Source organism: Neopelma chrysocephalum, unplaced genomic scaffold (genome assembly GCF_003984885.1).
Source record: "Neopelma chrysocephalum unplaced genomic scaffold, ASM398488v2 Primary Assembly neopelma1_189, whole genome shotgun sequence".
NCBI lineage: Eukaryota > Metazoa > Chordata > Aves > Passeriformes > Pipridae > Neopelma > Neopelma chrysocephalum.
The window spans coordinates 967,245-985,337 of NW_020897851.1; the positions used below are offsets into that span (position 1 = coordinate 967,245).

Sequence of the window (18,093 nt, forward strand, 5' to 3'; positions counted from 1 at the left end):
CTTTTCCCAAGCAGCTTGTTTTAATTCATGGCTTCACCCAGCAGAGCGACGGGCAATCAGCGCCCAGGGCCTTGGCAGGGAGGAGGCTGTGCCTCCCCTGGGCTGGGCAGGCAGGGTCTGCCTTCACAGAGCTGCAGAATGGCTTGGGGTGGAAGGGACAGCAAAGCAGGGACACCTTCCCTAACCCTAACCCCATCCCAGTTGCTCCAAGCCCTGTCCAACCTGGCCTTGGACACTTCCAGGGATGGGGCAGCCACAGCTTCTCTGGACAACCTGTGCCAGGGCCTCACCGCCCTCACAGGGAAGAATTCTAATCTAAATTTCCCCTCTTTCAGCATTAAGTAGAACTTAGTTGGCAGCTGATTGAGTTTTTGGTGGGGAGGTGCAGTCACAGCCCATCGTCCCCCAGCACAGCAGGCACTGTTTGCATGCTCTGTGTTCTGACGGCGCTGAGCACTGCCAGCCCTGTCCATGCCAGCGGCACTGAGGGCACTCTGTGTCCATCCCAGGGGCAGGGAGGGCACTCTGTGTCCATCCCAGGGGCACTGAGGGCACTCTGTGTCCATGCCAGCGGCACTGAGGGCACTCTGTGTCCATCCTCACTCTTCTCCATCCTTGAGAATGAACACTGAGCTTGTGGGTTCCCATCATTAACCCGTGGATGGTGCCTGTGGATCACGAGCATGTCCTGTCTCGGACACTGAAATGCTCCCGTGCTGTGTTTGTGTGTTCACTGCTCTTCACCCTCAACAGCACTGAGGGCACGTAGGAAGACACTAATCTGGTTGTTGGTGATGCTGAGGAGCCTGTGAGTGGCTGTGTTGGTGAGGAGGGACTGGGAGAACTGAAACTAAAGCCAAAATGTCCCAGAATTGGTTCAGGGGAGAGGAAGGAAAAAAAATAACCAAGCAGAGCTGCTGTTGTGTGAGCAGCTGCTCCCATGTTCAGAGGTACCTGGACTCTGTGACTGGTTCATTTGTTGCCTACCCAGAGCTCATCCCTGTGCTGGTGCTCTCAGCTTTGCACTGCTCTAATCCGAGCTCTGCAGCTGGATTAGTGTCACGGGCTCGTGGCAGGGCAGCTGTGAAGGGTTTGCTGTGCACAGATCCTACAGACCAATGTATTTACTTTCCCTCAGACTGCATACCACCAGTAAGAAAGAGTGTTCAAAAGTCTGTTACTTGGTACACTCTTCCACCTACTGTATAGCTTTTGCCTGCTTTCCAAAAAGGTAAGGAAAACCGAGCTTCTTATTATTTTATTCTCAAGTGATGATGATGATGATGATGGTTCTTATTATTGTATACATAATTATATGCGGAATGTTCATTAGTGCAGCTGTGTTAAAACAAGTGTCTAACTTAAAAATTGTTCACAAATCCATTACAATGGTAATGGGAAGGTTTTCCTGGAAAAGGGGAGACCCATAACGTGGGTGATTCCAATGCCTGTGTTGGGATCCCTGAGCACCAGCACCTGCTTCCCACCACTGGGGGTGGATCCCAATAAAGCCTTTGAAGATGGAGATATTCGATAACCATTTAAAAAAAGGAACAAACAAACAATCAAAAGTTAATTCTGGCCACCAGATCTAACAACTAACAAAGTGTTTTCTGAGTCATTTCCAGCATCTCTACCCACAGGTTTGCCTGGTAGCACAAAAATAACCTTTGCCAACATGTGAGCTGAGCAACCCTCTTTACTCTAAAATTAAAAATGGCTCCAAAAAAGTTTGCAAACCCTTCTTTTCCCCATGGGAGAGCCCAGTGACCACTCGCTGCTGTGGAACTACGAGTGAACAATTTTTGAGGACTGGCTTTTCCTGGGTGTTGTGGCTGCCCCCGTGGTGATGTGTGAGCTCACTTGGTACTTGTGACTGCATCAGCCAGGAATTCCTGCTGCTCCAGGGCAATTAGAGGAACGAGAAAGCCTTTGATATTGGGGAGAAATTACTAACAACCATTAATAGATATTTCTCACAATTCTGTGTGCACTCAGGGGGTTTGTCCCTCTCTTTGGGGCTTTGCCCACTCCTTTGGGCTTAGCCCAGGTATGGAAGGTGCTGACCTGGTTACTGTGGTGCTGTTGCACTGAGGGCTTGAAGAAATGACTATTCAGCCTTCAGAATGTTTCACTGATCCCTCATAGATGAGAACTTATATCAGCAAAGGTAGGAATGTTGCTTGAATTGAGTCTCTGAGTCACAGGAAAAAAGATTCCTAATATCTCTGGTGGTGTAAATTGCCCCAGCTCCAGTTTCAATTTAGTCCTTACAGAGTGTTCAAATTGGTTTTATTGTATTTGAAGCAGGGCCATTATGTCAACTCCCAGCTCAGGCAGAAAGGCTGATTTGAGGTGTGAAGCTCTTCATGAACATCGGGATGACCTGGAGCATCCGAGGGCCAGAGTCAGGAAGGGTGATGATGGCTGGGCTGGAGGGAAATGGAACAAAGCAGTCAAGGAGGAGAAGGGGCCACTCAAAGTGTTATTGCAAATGAAATGGGAAAGAGGAAAGGGCAGCCGTGTGAAGATGAAATTGTTAGAGGAAAGAGATGAGAAGGAGAGAGATAGGAGACGCCTTAAATCTCTGGAGAAATCATTTTTTAACAAAAAACTGAAAAAAAAAGGCATTTGAAAATAAAATAATTAGGAGCTCACATGGATTTCTAACGTTAATTTTCTCCATGTAATAGTGGAAATAATATGAGGCATTGCTGTCTGCAAAGGCACACGAGTAACGTTGTCATCCAAGTCCTAGAAAAAGCAAATTGGCCATTCAGACTCTTTGAGCAGATTTTAAAATTTGGTTCAGAAAAGCTGTGAAAATGCTATGGTCAGGGATGGTTTGGGCTTGCACTGGTCCTGCCAGAGCTCCTCTGCACCAGGCTCTGTTCCCCATCCCTCCCCAAAGCGTTCCTGCTCCAGCTGGGCTGGCAGCTGGAGCTCTGGCTGCTGCAGCTCTGCTTGCTGCTTTGATTTGTTCTTCCAGGAATACAAAACAAAAACCAGCAGGAAACAATACATTGTATTAAAAACAAAGCAGGGATAGCAAGAAAACATCAACTTGGTCGTAAATTGACACTTGTTTTTGCTGGTAACTTATTTGTGGTAGGTATGGACACAGAGCTGAGCCCTGACGTGACTGTATCAATTTCTGCTTGTGATGCACAGAGAGATGTGTTTATAATGCTTTAAATTGCTTCCTGGGAGTGACAAACAGGACTTCTCTGCTGGAGAGACTGATGAAAATACAAGGCTTGAAAAGCTCTGTGTGGTAGCTGGGTCAAGGTGTCTTGTCCATCACTGCACAAGGCAGGGAAAGTCGATGTTCTGGAGAGCCCCAGCTGGCACTGCAGCAATGCCTGCAGCACTTCTGATCCAGGGCAGGAGGAAAAGGCAGTCCAGTGACTGAAGTACTTGTGATATCTGAAAGACCTGGATCAGTCCCTTGGGCTTTGGAGCCTCCCAGAGCAGGGCTCTGTTCTCCCTCCCTTCCCAGATCTCCGGGCAGCACGAGGTTCCCCCTCGCTGTGCTGGGCACGGGGCTCTCAGGGGTGAGGGCAGGGAGGAGCAGCTCAGTGGGAACCTGTCCTGACCTTGCCCTCTGCATTCCTCTGGAATTCCTCTTGGTGTCCCCAGGCTGGCCCTGTGCACTGCTTTGGGCAGTGAGTGCATCTCCAATCCTTACTGAATTCCTTTGGAAAGGCCAATCCCTGGAGCTGTGTGTGAGCTCTGGGTTTGCTCTCAGACCCAGCTGGGCACTGACACCACTGGGGCTGCTTCACAATCCCAGTCACAGCAGGAGCCAGGGAGGCTGGGCTGGGCAGGACCTCCCCTCCCGGGGCTGGGCACAGTGTGCTGCTTCCAGAGGCTTTCTGGTTGCTTCCCAAGTCCTTCTTGGCTGGATCAGCATGCAGAGGAGTGTCCCTGGTGATTGCCAAGAGCTCAGACAGTCTGTGAGGGATGTGCAGCCCCACACCTGGGGAGTCATCGTGTGTCTTGGTCATATCTCCCCTAGAATATAAATGCAATTACTGAGATTGCTCTGGAATGAAGCTGTTGTGATATGAGTCATGATGTGGTTTCAAACTGATCCTGGGCTTACGCTGGAAGAGGTAAACAGAGGTACCCACAGGTGCCAAGGATTTTCCATGCCTGTCCTTCTTCCCTGGGAGCTCAGGGCCCACGGAGCCCCCCAACCCCCAGCAATGGGGTCCCTAGGGAAGGGCAGCTCTTTGAAGGCTGTGGGTCTGTGATGCTCTGTAGCTCATCAGGCCCTCGGGTGGGTGGTGGAGAATAATTATTTGCTGGATTGAAGCGTCATTTTCGTTTTAAATCTGGCCCATTTCATCCCAAAAAAGTGCTCCGTGTTTAACCTCACTTGAGGGATTTTCTGTTCAGTGGAGGCTGCTAAGAAATGAGAATTTGCAGTCAAAATTGGCTTTGACAGCTCTTCACGGCGTCTATTTTGATTCTGGAATGGCTGACTGGAAAACTAAACATCATAAATTCCTCTAACAGTGATATGCTTATTTTAAAAGTATTGCCTGGAGATACATCCTGGCCTTGGACGCTTCCAGGGATGGGGCAGCCACAGCTTCTCTGGGCAACCTGTGCCAGGGCCTCACCACCCTCCCAGGGAACAATTCCTTCCCAATATCCCACCTATCCCTGCCCTCTGGCAGTGGGAAGCCATTCCCTGTGTCCTGTCCCTCCATCCCTTGTTCCCAGTCCCTCTCCAGCTCTCCTGGAGCCCCTTTAGGCCCTGGAAGGGGCTCTCAGCTCTCCCTGGAGCCTTCTCTTCTCCAGGGGAACCCCTCCAGCTCTCCCAGCCTGGCTCCAGAGCAGAGGGGCTCCAGGCCTTGGATAGAACATTCCCTCCTGTCTGAACATTTGGGGATCACGGTACTTTCTTTTCTACATCTAAAAATAACTACTTTGGATGGTGCACTTTCGTACATTCCCATAATTGCACGCTCCCATATTAATTATTTGCAGACTGTCTCACACCTTTCATGACTTACATGACACAAGACTTGTAAATATGCAGGGAAGTGTCAGACTGTTTCCTTTTTTAAAAATTAAAATTCTTAGGGCACTTAAACCATCACCTTTGAATTTGATGTCTGAATAAAAACACATTATTCATGGCTAGAAGTGCTTTGGATATTAAAAGCTGGGTAGTAGATAGATGTCTGTGAGGAACAATTGAGTATTAATTAGTGTATAAGTATTCGTATTTCATTCCATTTTTTCTGTTTGTCTTCTTATGTGATCTTTTTTCCCTAGGAAATTTGGAGGAAGAGTGAGCAGATATAGTTAGACCTCATGGCCCAGTCCCTCTCTTGCTTTTTTACCACGTAAAGTGTCAGGAGCTCTGAGTTCTCCCGTTGATTAATTTATCAGTCCTTACATCCTCTCAGGGAGACTCTGTCAAATTTATAAATTGTAATATCAGGAAAAAGACAAGACTTTTGGCTCTCTTCTCTTCCATCTATTTCTAATGACTCCCTTGCTCCCAGGCAGGGCAAATGTCACCGTGCCAGGGCTGGGCTGGTGCTGTTCCCTCCCAGTCCCCACTGTGCCCTCCTGGGCACCCACACCCTGCCCGGGGTCGGGGATGGGAGCAGGGAAGAGTTGTGGAATTGGGAAATGGAACTTGACATTCTCACCTCGATTCCACTGCAGTCCCTGGGATTTCCCCAGCCTAGGACACTGCAGGATTTGGAGTCCTGTTTCCTTTCTCCCCGACCCAGGCACCAGGGAGCAGGACTTGTATCTGGCAGCTTTTGGGATGGGAATTCTTTCCATTGTTATTGCCACTGGCACATCCCCCGATGGCTCCAGCCTCTGGCCGAGGGGTTGTGTTTGTGTCACAGCCTGCACAGGGCTGCTCCTGCCTCCTTGGGTGCCTTTGGGGATTCTACCCAAACTTTGATGTATTTTGTCACCTCGTGGCAAACAAAGCTGTGGGAGATGGTGGTGCAGCACTGATGGACTGGGGGAGTGGGAGCTCAGGGGCTGAGGCACAGCCCAGCACTGCTCTGCTACTGACAGAAATCACCCTGGAAAGGAGGCAGAATGTTTCCTGTTGACACGGAGAGCAAACAGAGAATATATTTGTGCAGCAGGGGCCCGGGTCTGTTTGGGTTTTGGGGGCCAGGAAGCAGCAGCAAATCAAAGCAGTGGCACATCAGAAATTGAGTTTTCTCGGTGTTTCTCTCTCACAGGCACTGCTTTCACGCCCAAACTCTCTGGAAAACATCACAGGGTGTTTGTTTCTCTTTACTGGCTTCAGGGAAGGAAATGTGGGCATGTCCCAGCGATGTATGGGATACATTAGAGGAGAGCATCCTTTTGGTCATGAAAAGAGGTGTTTTGACTTTGGGGTGAGATTGTTTGTTTTGAACTGCCTGATGGCAAGGAATAAAGGGAGGGGGGTATTTTTTTGCCATAGAGCAAAACAAAAAGGGAAGGGAATTAGGTTAAATACATGTAACTGCCCATGGAACACAATGGAGACACATAATAGGGAAGAAAGGCATCCTGGGGTTTGGCTGAGTTACTCCTCTGTGACTCAGAGCTCTGGGTCTTACCTGGGAGCAGAGCCTGGCACTGCATCCAGTGAGATGTGTGTTCTTGCTGTTCAGTGGAAAAAGAAATAAAAAGATACAGTTGCCATAGTTACAGCATTTGTCACGATGCTTATCATGTCCCTGGGATAAAGAGCCCTGCATTAAATCTGGGCTCTTATTAATATCAGCTGTTAAACATTTCCAGGGTATTTGAAATCAAGACTTTCTGCTAAAAAATTAAATGTTGATTGCAGCAAAATTGGGCTGTTAAACAGTGCAGCTCAGAGTGTAATTTTGTTAGACACTGTGTAACAGAATCATACTCCAGGAATACATTTTCCAGGGAATTTAGTCTCTTTGCACCTCATGAACATTCTTGATTTTCCTGTTAGGATGTTTGTTACCAGCAACTCTGCCAAGGAGTTGGAGCAGGCCAGCTGGCAGGAAGGGAGGGGAGTTCCTGGGTGTGAGTAAGAAAATTATGACTTGTCTGATTGCTGTATAACCATGGAAAGGCTGGGAGAATTGGGACTGTTCAGCTTGGAGGAGAGGAGGCTTCAGGGTGACCTAATTGTGGCCTTCCAGGACCTGAAGGGGCTACAAGAGGGAGAGAGACTTTGGACAAGGGCCTGGAGTGTCAGGAAAAGGGGGGCAATGGCTTCACACTGGCAGAGAGTAGGGTTAGATGGGATATTGGGAGGGAATTCTTGGGTGTGAGGGTGGAAGGGCCCTGGTACAGGTTGCCCAGAGCAGCTGTGGTTGCCCCATCCCTGGAAGTGTCCAAGGCCAGGTTGGAACAAGGCTTGGAGCAACCTGGGCTGGTGGAAGGTGTCCCTGCCCATGGCAGGGGTGGAATGGGATGGGCTTTAAGGTCCATTCTAAGCCAAACCATTTTGTGATTCTATGATTTACTTGGATATCTGCTTGGGTCAAAACACTGGGATTTGCATGGAGAAGAGCTGGGGTGTTGCTGGGATAGGGACTGGCCACCAAAAGGTGCTGTTTGGGAATGGATTTGGTGGGGGGGGGTTGTGTTGGTCCTCAGTAGCTGGAGAGAAGGGGGTAACACATCACAGGATGGCAGGAGAAATAAATGATGGAGAGAGGTCCTGGGAAGTGTCAGGGCCATGCTGGGAGGGGAAGGGGGGCTGTAGAGCTCCCAGCTGTGCCCTGGGGCTGGGACAAGGCAGTGGGGACACTCTGGAGCACAGTCAGGAGCCAGAGGTGAATTGTTTCCTTACAGCTCTGACTCCAGGACTCCTTTGGGACATTTTAGCCCATCACTCAGGTCATAATTTTAATTATGTTTCCTGCAAACTGTTTTCACACATGGCTCTAACAGCTCTCCCAGAGCCAGGCTTTCCAGGTGAGATAACCAAAGTGCTGTTAATTACTTGGTTTTAATCAGGTGAAAATAATTTGCTTCTCTTTGCTATCTTTCCGGTCCACAGCACTCAAACAGAAACATTAAAAAGGTAGTTTGGATTAGTGGGTTTTCTGTACCGTCGGCTCCAATTAAGGAACAGGAGTTGGGTTTGTTTCTTCCCTGCCATAATCTCAGACAGATTTGGAACCACATTTCCTAAGATCCTGTGCACTTCTCCAGCTGCCTGTGAGGCTGGTGCAGGTGAGGCACTGGGGATGGGATTGGGGTGAGGGTTGTACAGTGACTCTGCTTGTCCTCTGGGAACCAGTTCCATCCTCATGTTCTGCTGCACTCGGACCAGGATTTCTGTCCCTATGGCCTGACCACATCTCAGAGCACAAACACAGCTCTTCCTGAAGCCTCTCTGCAATCTTTCACTGCTGGAAGTGTTGATAAAGCCTTCTTGCTGTTCATCCTCTGATCCCACTCTCGGTGATACTTTCAAGCTTCACCTGACACAGAGGTTTTTATCTGCAAACAGACAAGGAGGAGATTGGGGAAGATGCAGCCAAACACGTTCGAGATTGATGTTCTTCAGCAGTACCTACTTTGTTGATTTTAGCTTTTATTTGGAAGGGTACAACTAATCCTCTGTTACAATCTTATTTCCTGACTCCAAATCTCAATCTCATATTCTCTGTCTGGCAAAACCCTGATGATTTTTCAGGCCATAAACAGTCTGGCTCTGCTCTGTGACTCAAAGTCACATTTTATTTTAATGGCTCAGACGGGAGAGTTCAGAGGAAGGACTCTGGATTGATCTCTGCAGGTGCCCACCTTGATAACTCCTGCAAAGCCCAGGGGTGGGAGGCAGAGCTGATCCCTCAGCACAGCCCTGGGAGCAGTGTCTGTCACCACAGGCATGGGATCATCCCTCCAGCTTAACAAAGGGAGTTTATTGAGGCTGACAGAGGTATTGGCATGAGCAGCTCCGAGGCAGAGAGATAAATGATGTGCTTTGTTTGTGTACAGAGGACTGTCCCTGTCCCTGGGAAATCTGTTAGAAATGGTGAGTGCCACCTCCCGCCAGTGAAAACAGGGAATACAGATCACAGCCCAGTGCTGGGGGATATCCCAGGACATCCCATAGCCCTGGTTCTAGAAGTAATACAGGTGCACAGCTTTGTAATATTTTTCAGAGGAGCAGATTTCCTCACTGAGTTTCCTCACTGAGTTTTGCCCTTACCATGGTCCTGTCTCCTGCCAGAGAACCCTGAATTTTGGTAACTTTCCTCAGGGATGTGTTTTGCCCAGGAAAGGACCCTGCCCCTGGGATCCCAGCACTGGGGGGTGTTGGCAGGGAGAGGGGCTGTGGGGGCACGTGGATGCTTCCAGCAGAGTGGTGGAAAACCAGAGAGACCTGAAGCACTCCCTGTGTCCAAGGGGGACAATGCTATACAAGTGTTGTGAGGAACCAATAACTTCCCACATTATTTTATACTGTACTGTAAATTTCTAGGGTGAGCAATGCTGGTTGTGCTGAAACTGGGAGGTGCTTTGCCCTTGACTGGAGCAGGAGTGGGATTTCAGTGGATTGCAATTCCATGCCTGTCTGGAGAGCTGGAGTTGAACTGGGAGTTCACCACTGCACTGTCCTGAAAACAGCAAGTGTGTGTTTTGTGCTACATTCTGTAGGATTTTCCCTTACTTGTCTTTGTAGACAGCTTGAGTTTGCTCTCCAGGGAGCAGAGTCAGGGCAGTGTGTTGGTTATCCCATGCCATCAGGAAAAGCTTCCCAGCACACACACAGCTGTGTTCCCCTGTGCCAGAGCCCTGTGGCTCTGAGCTCCGTGCACGAGCTCGAGTCCGTTATTTATCTGGAACATGAGATGGAAACACGCCCAACTTTCAAATAGTCCCTTCATTCTTCTTTCCTCTTTCCAAAAAGCTGCCACATGCACACAGACTGTGCAGAATGACCTTTACATCATTCTGTGGCTTTAGGGTGAGGGGTGTGATAAGCTCCAATCCTTCCTGGGATTCCCTGGGAAAGCCTGTTTCACTGGAATGACCGGGTATCATTCTGCTTGAAACAAGGTCAGAATTGTCTGGCTTTGTACTGCAGTGCAAGCAAGTGTTTAATAGAATTGCTCTCCCTGCCTTGCCTGAGCTTAGAGTTCCTTCATCCCTATGGATATAAAAGTTCACCAGCAGATTGGGCTCAATCCAACATGTTTGCAAGACGCCAAAGCAAACACTTACTGTATGAACTCAACCCTCCCACGCTGTCTTAGGCTTTAAGAGGGTCATGTTGTTGCCACTTTGACCTGAACTGATTCTATCATTATGCCATTATCTCACCCAAGAACTGCCTTTATTATTCTTTCTGTTGGATACATTCCCTGTTCTCACAGAAAGTGCATCGTAACAAAAGTGAGCAGTTAAAAACACACACCCCGAGAGCTGCTACTACTTGAAAGCTCTATAAGCTAAAACAGACTTTTAAAAGAAAAACCTACTGCAAATCCCCATGTGCCCTGGGGAACTGGCAAGGTCAGACTCTTCCTTCCTATTAAATCCCTGTGGGAACTTCAAAGGAATCCTCATTAAAAGAGCCCAGGATATTGAATATTTGTAAGAGCTGTGTTGGCCCCGGCGCTGCTCTGCACGAGTGGTGCCAATGCCCTGTGTGGAAGGCTCATCCAGGAGCTGTGGCACTCCTGCAGCAGCTCTGCAGGCTGGCTGTGCTCAGGGCTGTGTGACAGGAGGGTAAACAGCCGTGGCTAAAAGGGAGAATAATAAGGAAGCCCTAAAGGTAAAATGAGCCCCGGATGAAATACGAGTGTGAAGTGATGGACAGTGAGTGCTCTTTAGACAGAAATACACCTGCAGCACGTGCCCAGCCCTGCTCTGAGCAGGGCATTTGCATGCATATGCATAAACATCTTTATTCTAACGATCTGAAGCAATACTTTTGTTATGAATTGCATTCTGAAGGCCCCCGAGGGGAGCCAGGTGGATCCAGGCTGTCGGGGCTGTGTAAAGCAGGTTGCTTTGGCTCTCCTCTCCTGGGGCTCTCTTGGCACTAATCACTCACTGCTGACCTCTGGCCACTGGTGTCACCTCCTGATTCCCCTCTGGAGCAGCAGCTTATGGATCTTATCAGTGCTCTGCAGGCTGGGAGCAGAGACACCTGAGTGGCATTTGGGGCTGGGAGGGGACAGCCAGGCTGGAGATCTGGCTCCAGCCACCCTGCCTACGTTAGCTGAGTGGAGCCAACAGGAAACCTGGCCTTGTCTCCCCAGTCAGCACCTGTGCACACGGGGGGGAGGCTGCTTTGGCTTTGCCTCCTGCAGCATTTGGCATTTTAGTGGCAGCTGGTTAGATTTCTGACCATAGGCACTGTATTATGTCCCTGCACCAGGGAAAATGTGCCTGTATGGCCCCACCTGGGTTGTGATGGTCTTGGCCAGCTTTGGGATTTCCAGTGATTCCTAAGGACAATCCATGCAGCTATGCCACTGGAGAATCCAGAGGGCCGTGTCCAACAGACACATCAAACCACAGACACGACAGACTGTCCAGCTCAGCACCAGGCTGCCATCACACCAGTTGTACTGGATAAATTAGTGATCAGGAAACACAAAGAGTCCCTTGAGCACTTTCTCCTGCCCTGTTGCTGTTTGTGACCTGCTGATGAACCTCCCCACGCCTGGAATGTCACCACTATTCCTGGCTGTCCTCAGCACCCAGGCACTGACTGTCACTGCTCTAGAGAGTGACAGATCTGACAGCTGGGGATGGTGTCACTGAGGAGAAGAGGAGGCTGTGAAGCAATTGGGAGGAACACACTTCCACTAATATTATATTTGTAATTTAATATATTCACATGCCATTATTAAAACATGAGGTTCCATGTGCTCATCTGCATAAAAGCCACGTGGTTCAGGCTGCAAGGACCCCCCCCACACAGGGGGGAAATGGGCTTGTGCAACTGCAGGCACTTAGAGACCAGATAAGGTGCCAGTACACCATGGCAGGACAACAGGGAGATGTCAAAATGTGATAGAACAATCCATTTACATTTAGATACCAAATTTAAAATTATTTTCTCCAAGCTTCATTCCATTTGTTGGGGTTTGGGCAAGCATGTAGAATCATTTAGGCCTGTTGCTTTCATCTCTTTCTCATCTAAATTCCCCAATTTAAAGGCAGCAGAGCATGGGGACAGCTCTGTCTTTCTGGCAGAGATGGAGGAGGAGCCATGTTCACCCATTTCGCTTTGAGATGGACTAGAAGTAGGATTTAATAATCAGCCTCTGCTCTGCCTGGCACGAATGATATGGGTTTCTAAGCCAGAATTAAGAAAGAGAGAAGGTAAGAATTATCTGCCACAGTGACTGCAGAGGGAATCAGAGCAGGAGTTCCAGGCTCAGAGCCATCATGATGTCCCTTCCTGCTCAGAGCAGGGAATGCTGAGATGATGTTTCATACGTTTGATAGCCTGAGATGCCTGGGGGCTGCAATAAAATTCATTTCTTGCACTGTAAATCTTTTCTCTTTAAGCATGGAAGAGGTTACAAATGTGCATAAAATTGAAGTGCAAGTGATTAAATCTCACTCTGAGTCAGTATTGACAACTCTGCCTTGCTCTGGGATGCTGTGGCAGCTCCTTTCTTTGTGGCCTGTGCTCAAGATAATGAAAACCAGTCAAGTGATGAAACTTATACATCCAAAGAGGCTTTTTGCTTCTGAGTATTTGTTTTTAATATGTTGTCATGGCACGGAGATGCAGCTATTTCCAATCCTGTTGCTCTCTTCTGGAAGGGGATGGGTGTGGGCTCTCACTGCCCCCCACTGCTGAAAAGAAAAGGGGTTTAATTAATGATTGTGCTTTAAGGAAGCATTGTTTGCTTTCCATGTGCAGCTGTGCAGGTTGTTTTCATTGGGGTGGTGTTGCTGCAAGCTGTAGGTGTCTTCACATGGATGGTTGCAAGGCAGGAGGGTGGGATCCACTTACGGAGAGTGGGGAAAGGGACAGCATGGAACTGAGAGGACAACTCAGAGCTCACGGGGGGTTCAGGCTCTTGAACACAGTCACATCCTAAAGTAAAGCTGTGCTGGGAGGTGTCTGGGGTTTTGGTGATCAAGGGGCCTCTTTATGCCTCTGTCAGGACAAAAGAATTTTCTTTCCAAGCCCAGTAAAAGCAAAACCATAATGGGAGCTGGAGCATCCTGTACTGTGCTCTGCCCTATGGGGGTGCGTGATGATAAATCCTGTGAGGAGCAGCTGAGGGAGCTGGGGGGGCTCAGCCTGGAGAAAAGGAGGCTCTGGGGGGACCTTATTGCTCTCTACAACTCCCTGACAGGAGGACGTGGTAGGATGGGGGTCAGGCTTTTCTTCCAGGCAACCCGGTGATAGAACAAGGGGAAACTTCTTCAAGCTGCAGTAGGGGAGATTCAGGTTGGATATTAGGAAAAATTCCTTCACTGAATAAGTGAACAGATGGTGTAGTCACCATCCCTGGAAGTGTTCAAAAAACAAGCAGATGTGGCACTCAGTGCTGTGGCTTATTGGTCATGGTGGTGTCAGCTGAAGGTTGCACTCGATGGTCTCGGAGGGTTTTTCCAACCCCAGTGATTCTGTGCTTCTCTGTGGTCACCTGTGGCTGGACTGAACTGGAGGTTGTGCAATGGCCCTGACTGTGTAGGAGACTGTATCCTCTGGGTATCCCTCATACTGATTCCTTCTCCTATTAACATTGTCACTCTTCACCGCTAATTAGCAGAAAATTAGCAGAGAAGGGGTGATGGGAAGCCTCTTTTTAGGGTCTGAGGCTCTTTAGAAAGGTCCCCGTTCTTTTTCCAAACAAGTTACACGGTCAAATACCTCCAGCACATTTATTTGCAAACAGGCAGGATCCAGGATGTTTCCTTCCCACGTGGTATTCTGTACTCAGAAATAGCTGTCAGTCCCCATTCATCCCACATTTGTGTGTTCCTTTGTATCAGGCTCGGGAAAGGGGGGCTGGATGCAGCTGGCCTGTGTCTCTCTGGACAGAGGGAATGGTCCAGCACTGCAGATTCTGCATGTGCAACTCTTGGCTCTCTACCAGCGTGTCCAAGTCAATGGCCAGCTGAGGCTGACATAATTATATGTATATTAATTAACATGTATATGTTGTTTGCAAGAGGACAATGTGTGTTCACTGTTGGGAAGCCGTCACCCATTAACAGGAACAGCAACAGAGCGTGGGAGATGTGTGGGAGATGTGTATCTGTTCCCGTTTGAAGAACAGGGAATGCTCGTGTCTCCTGGATTAAAACACCTGGTAACGCTGATGTTTCATTAGCCTCCCCTATTTTCATGCAAATTAATTTCTTTGAGGAAAATCAAATCCATACCTGGTGCTAATTGCCAATGATAATGATGAGCTGCGACTCAGTAGAGATTTGTTATCAAAGTAGACTGTCTCTCTCCTGAAGTCTTCAAGACTGGAGTGTGTCTGGAGTTGTACATGGGCTGAGCTCCAGGTTCCTGCAGAGTTAGTGCAGGAGCAGAGCAGTGAAATGCACCAACAGCCATCAGGAGACATGATCTCCTCTGGCCTAACAGCCTTTAAGGCCAAGGAAGATTGTCTTTCCTCTCCTAAAATAACCATGGAGCTTTTATTGATCATTTAGTCTGAATTATGGATGATGCTTCTGTCAGCTGCACCATTCTGGTGAAGCAGAGCCGTGCCAGCCATGGCATCACTGTCTGAGCTCAGAGCCCACCTCTCCACGGAGAGCCCACAGGGGCACATTATCCACAGCATTTCTTGGCTCAATCCCTCTGGCACCGGTGGTTCACTGTCCTATTGGAAATGAGAGCTGAGCTACTGGGGCTGCATTGGTGAGAAAACTCATCAGCACAAAGATCAGGTTTGCTGAAAGGCTGAGTAACATCCCGGGAAACAGCAAAGGAGTGACATGATAGGAACCAGCAGTGGAGAGCATCCAAACCTCTGTCACAGGAACTGCTGCTATTTGAAATTGGAGCATGTAATGGGTTAAGCTGAAGTATATCACAAAATAATACATGGAATTACTGTGCAACCTGTTCCATGATGACATTTTTTTATCCCAGGCTCATTTTACCCCTTTTCAGCATCTAATAGCGTTCCACAGTTTATTGGATATTTGCAGTGTAGCCTTGGAGGATAATGAGTTTTATCCTGGCAGATGTTGGACACCTTCGTGTCCAAGAGAAGTTAATGGGAACTGAAGATGATCAGCACTTTGTAGACTCAGTCCTTGATTGAACAGACAGCTCTGACTCGTCTGGGGCATGAGAAAACAGCTGAGTTGGGGTTTCAGGATAATACTGCAAAGGGCTGGAGTTACATGAGAGATTCTTACATGCCAGCCTTGGGAGTAAAATCATTTCTTTGCCACTAAAAGATAGTGAACACCATGGAAAATATCTAGTTTAGCAGAGGGGCTCAGAGGAGCCCTGGGATGCCCAAAACCAAGTTTGAAAAGCAGCTTTGCAGAGCAAACTCAGTTGTTGTTCTCGCCTCTCCTTCCATGGCATCTCTGAAATCTTCCTGAGAAAGAGTTACAATTAAACACACACTGTTCTAAAAAAAATAACCCAAAGGAGAGTGCAGTCTGTCCCAGTTTAGCAGCCCAAAAATGTTCAGCAAATGGTTAAGTTATGCCAAATTCTCTCAAAGACAGTGGGATTTAGGCTTGAGTGTTTTAGCAAACTGTGGTAACTGTAAATACAGGCTCTATTTTTTTTATCTCTGTGGAGGGTCAGGTGGGATCTCAGGAAAAGGTTTTTCCGCAGAGGGTGGTTGGCACTGCCCAGGCTCCCCAGGGCAGTGGGCACAGCCCCAGGGCTGCCAGAGCTCCAGGAGGGTTTGGACAACACTCTCAGGGACAGGGTGGGATTGTTGGGGTGTCCTGGGCAGGGCTAGGGCTTGGACTGGATGGTCCTTGTGGGTCCCTCGAGCTCAGGATATTCTGTGATTCCGTGTCCTGAATCTGTCAGTGTTGCCATACTACTGCAGAACATTTTGCTTTGTGTTCAGCTGCAAATAGTTGCTGATTTTCCTGACAGGAGCGTGTAGCAGAGCTCACGAAGTTCTTCCTTCTCCTGACTGCTTTGATTTCCTTCTGTTTGCAAACAGATTGGATTTGAAGGTCATAATTAGGGAAGGTGGTACCTTCATTCCTATGTTGAAAAATTCTCAGAAGTCATAAAACTTGAATCAGAATTGCTTTATCCATGAGAAAAGCCACGTTTAGCCCAGGAGATTTAAGAAGTTGGAGAAAACGTCACTGTTTTTAGAAAAAGGAAATCTTAATAGGATCTAGTTGCGGTGCCTCAGCCGTGAAGTCACCCAGACTGCAGGAGCCTCACAAACTCCATCGGTGGTAACGGGGTTTGTAGGAACGGCTGGAGCTGCACAGGGGGCTGGGGCTGGTCCGGGAGGGGTTCAGGGATGCGGGAGCAGCGCCGGCCCCTCCGAGGGACCCTGACCCTTCTCCACTTCTCTTGCAGGCCCTGCTGCAAAAAAGAAGTACGTCAGTTATAACAACCTGGTGATCTAGGCCGCTCTCCGGGGTGAGGATTCCCTGCCCCGCGCGGGGCGGCAGGGCCCGGCGGCGCCCGGGACGGCGTGAGGGGAGCCCCGGCTCCGACGGCTGCTCCCGGAACTCCTGCCCCGCTCCGGGCTCCGGCTGCACCGGCGTGGCCATCGGCCGGGCCTCGGGCCTGCTCCGGCCTCGGGCCTGCTCCGGCCATGGCCTCGGGCCTGCTCCGGCCGCGGGAGCCGCCAAGGCCGCGGGGGGGACCGGCCCCCGCGCCGGCCGCAAAGGACTCTTAAGGGGCTAATTCTGTCTTTCTATGTACTTCCAGACTGCAAGTTTTTGAACTCTCTGTACAGTTTGTGAGGATTTTTGCATATCGCCATCCATGTCGTTCCGAGGTCACTGTTTGTTTTTCGGATGCACAGTTTCATCAGGCCCTGTGCTCTCGGCACTTCTCAAGCCAACCGGCAACTGAGGAGCTCAGACCTGTGTACATGACTTGTATGACTACTCTTGTATCACTGCAATCCATATACCTTATTTTTTTTAACTAAACAAACAAACAAAAAAGAATTTAAAGACCAAAAACTGTGCTGGCGAAGTTAGTCCCCCCTTCACACCTCCGATGGGCTGCAGAGGAAGCAGAAGGATTTTTGCTGAGTTTTAGTAGAGGTCTTGATCTTTGGAATGCATGCCAGTAATGTATTTTATGGTACATGTTAATAATTTATGTTTGATATTTGTATTTGTGTTCTATTTTGTTCTTTTCTTTAAGGTATATGACTATTTTGCAATAATTTCAATGATTATGATATTTGGAGGAAAGAATATGGCTTTTACATGTCTTGAGGTTTTTCTCTGTTGATGCCCCACCATGATTGACCAGTGTGATAAGGACTTACAGAAGCATGTATGTTTTATACTGTTTGTAATAAGTAATTTCGTTAATCTTGCTGCTTATGTGCCAATTTAGTGAAACCAATCTTTGCCGCAACCTCCTCCCTCCCTCTCCATTCTCTCGATCCTGTGATATTATCCAAGAATGTATCAATAAAGGATTTTGGTTAACTTTTTTTTATTTACTCCAATAAATATATTTTTTCAGTTGTTCCCTCCCCCTTCCCCCCTTGTGACTAACCTTTATTTCATGACATTGTCAGATGAACATCCAAAAACCTGACACACAGGTGCACAGAAAGCAGGTCCGGAAAAGGTCTTGGGGGAGCTGACAGCTGATTGCAGGAGGAAAAAGTGTTTAAAAGGCACTGTTTAGGATCTTTAAGAACCCCAAAATCCAAGTTTGAGTCCCACAGAAACAACCTTTCAGTCAGTGTTTGATGTCTCCAAAGCTGTCGACAGCCATCAAAGTTTGTGATGCCTTTGAAGGATGTTCTGTTCAGTAGCACACCAGAACACAATTATGGGAGCAATTAATCAGAGCCAATCTGCCAGGCAAGGGTTGGGTGAGCTGGGGAGGGAAAGGGAAAAGTGGAGGCAAGAGGTGAGAGGAAACTCCTTCCCATCACTGCACAGCACCTGCACGTCACCCTGGCACGGGAACCGCAGCTCGGG

General features: G+C 48.5%; 1 protein-coding gene across 6 annotated transcripts in view; it reads left to right on the top strand.

The window, feature by feature from the left end:
- GRM7 (glutamate metabotropic receptor 7) overlaps positions 1–17,594 on the top strand; it is a 220,307-nt gene extending 202,713 nt beyond the window's left edge. Inside the window, exons 10-11 of one of the 6 annotated variants that reach the window (XM_027702625.1) lie at positions 1,139–1,231; positions 16,493–16,575. In XM_027702625.1, coding sequence (XP_027558426.1) covers positions 1,139–1,209 — 71 coding nt within the window. In that variant the 3' untranslated portion in view covers positions 1,210–1,231; positions 16,493–16,575. Of the gene's footprint in view, positions 1–1,138; positions 1,232–2,310; positions 2,618–5,289; positions 7,156–16,492 lie in introns of those variants that run through there. The other 5 variants (XM_027702626.1, XM_027702627.1, XM_027702630.1 and 2 more) reach the window with 5 other exon arrangements.
- Positions 17,595–18,093: the final 499 nt, after the last annotated feature.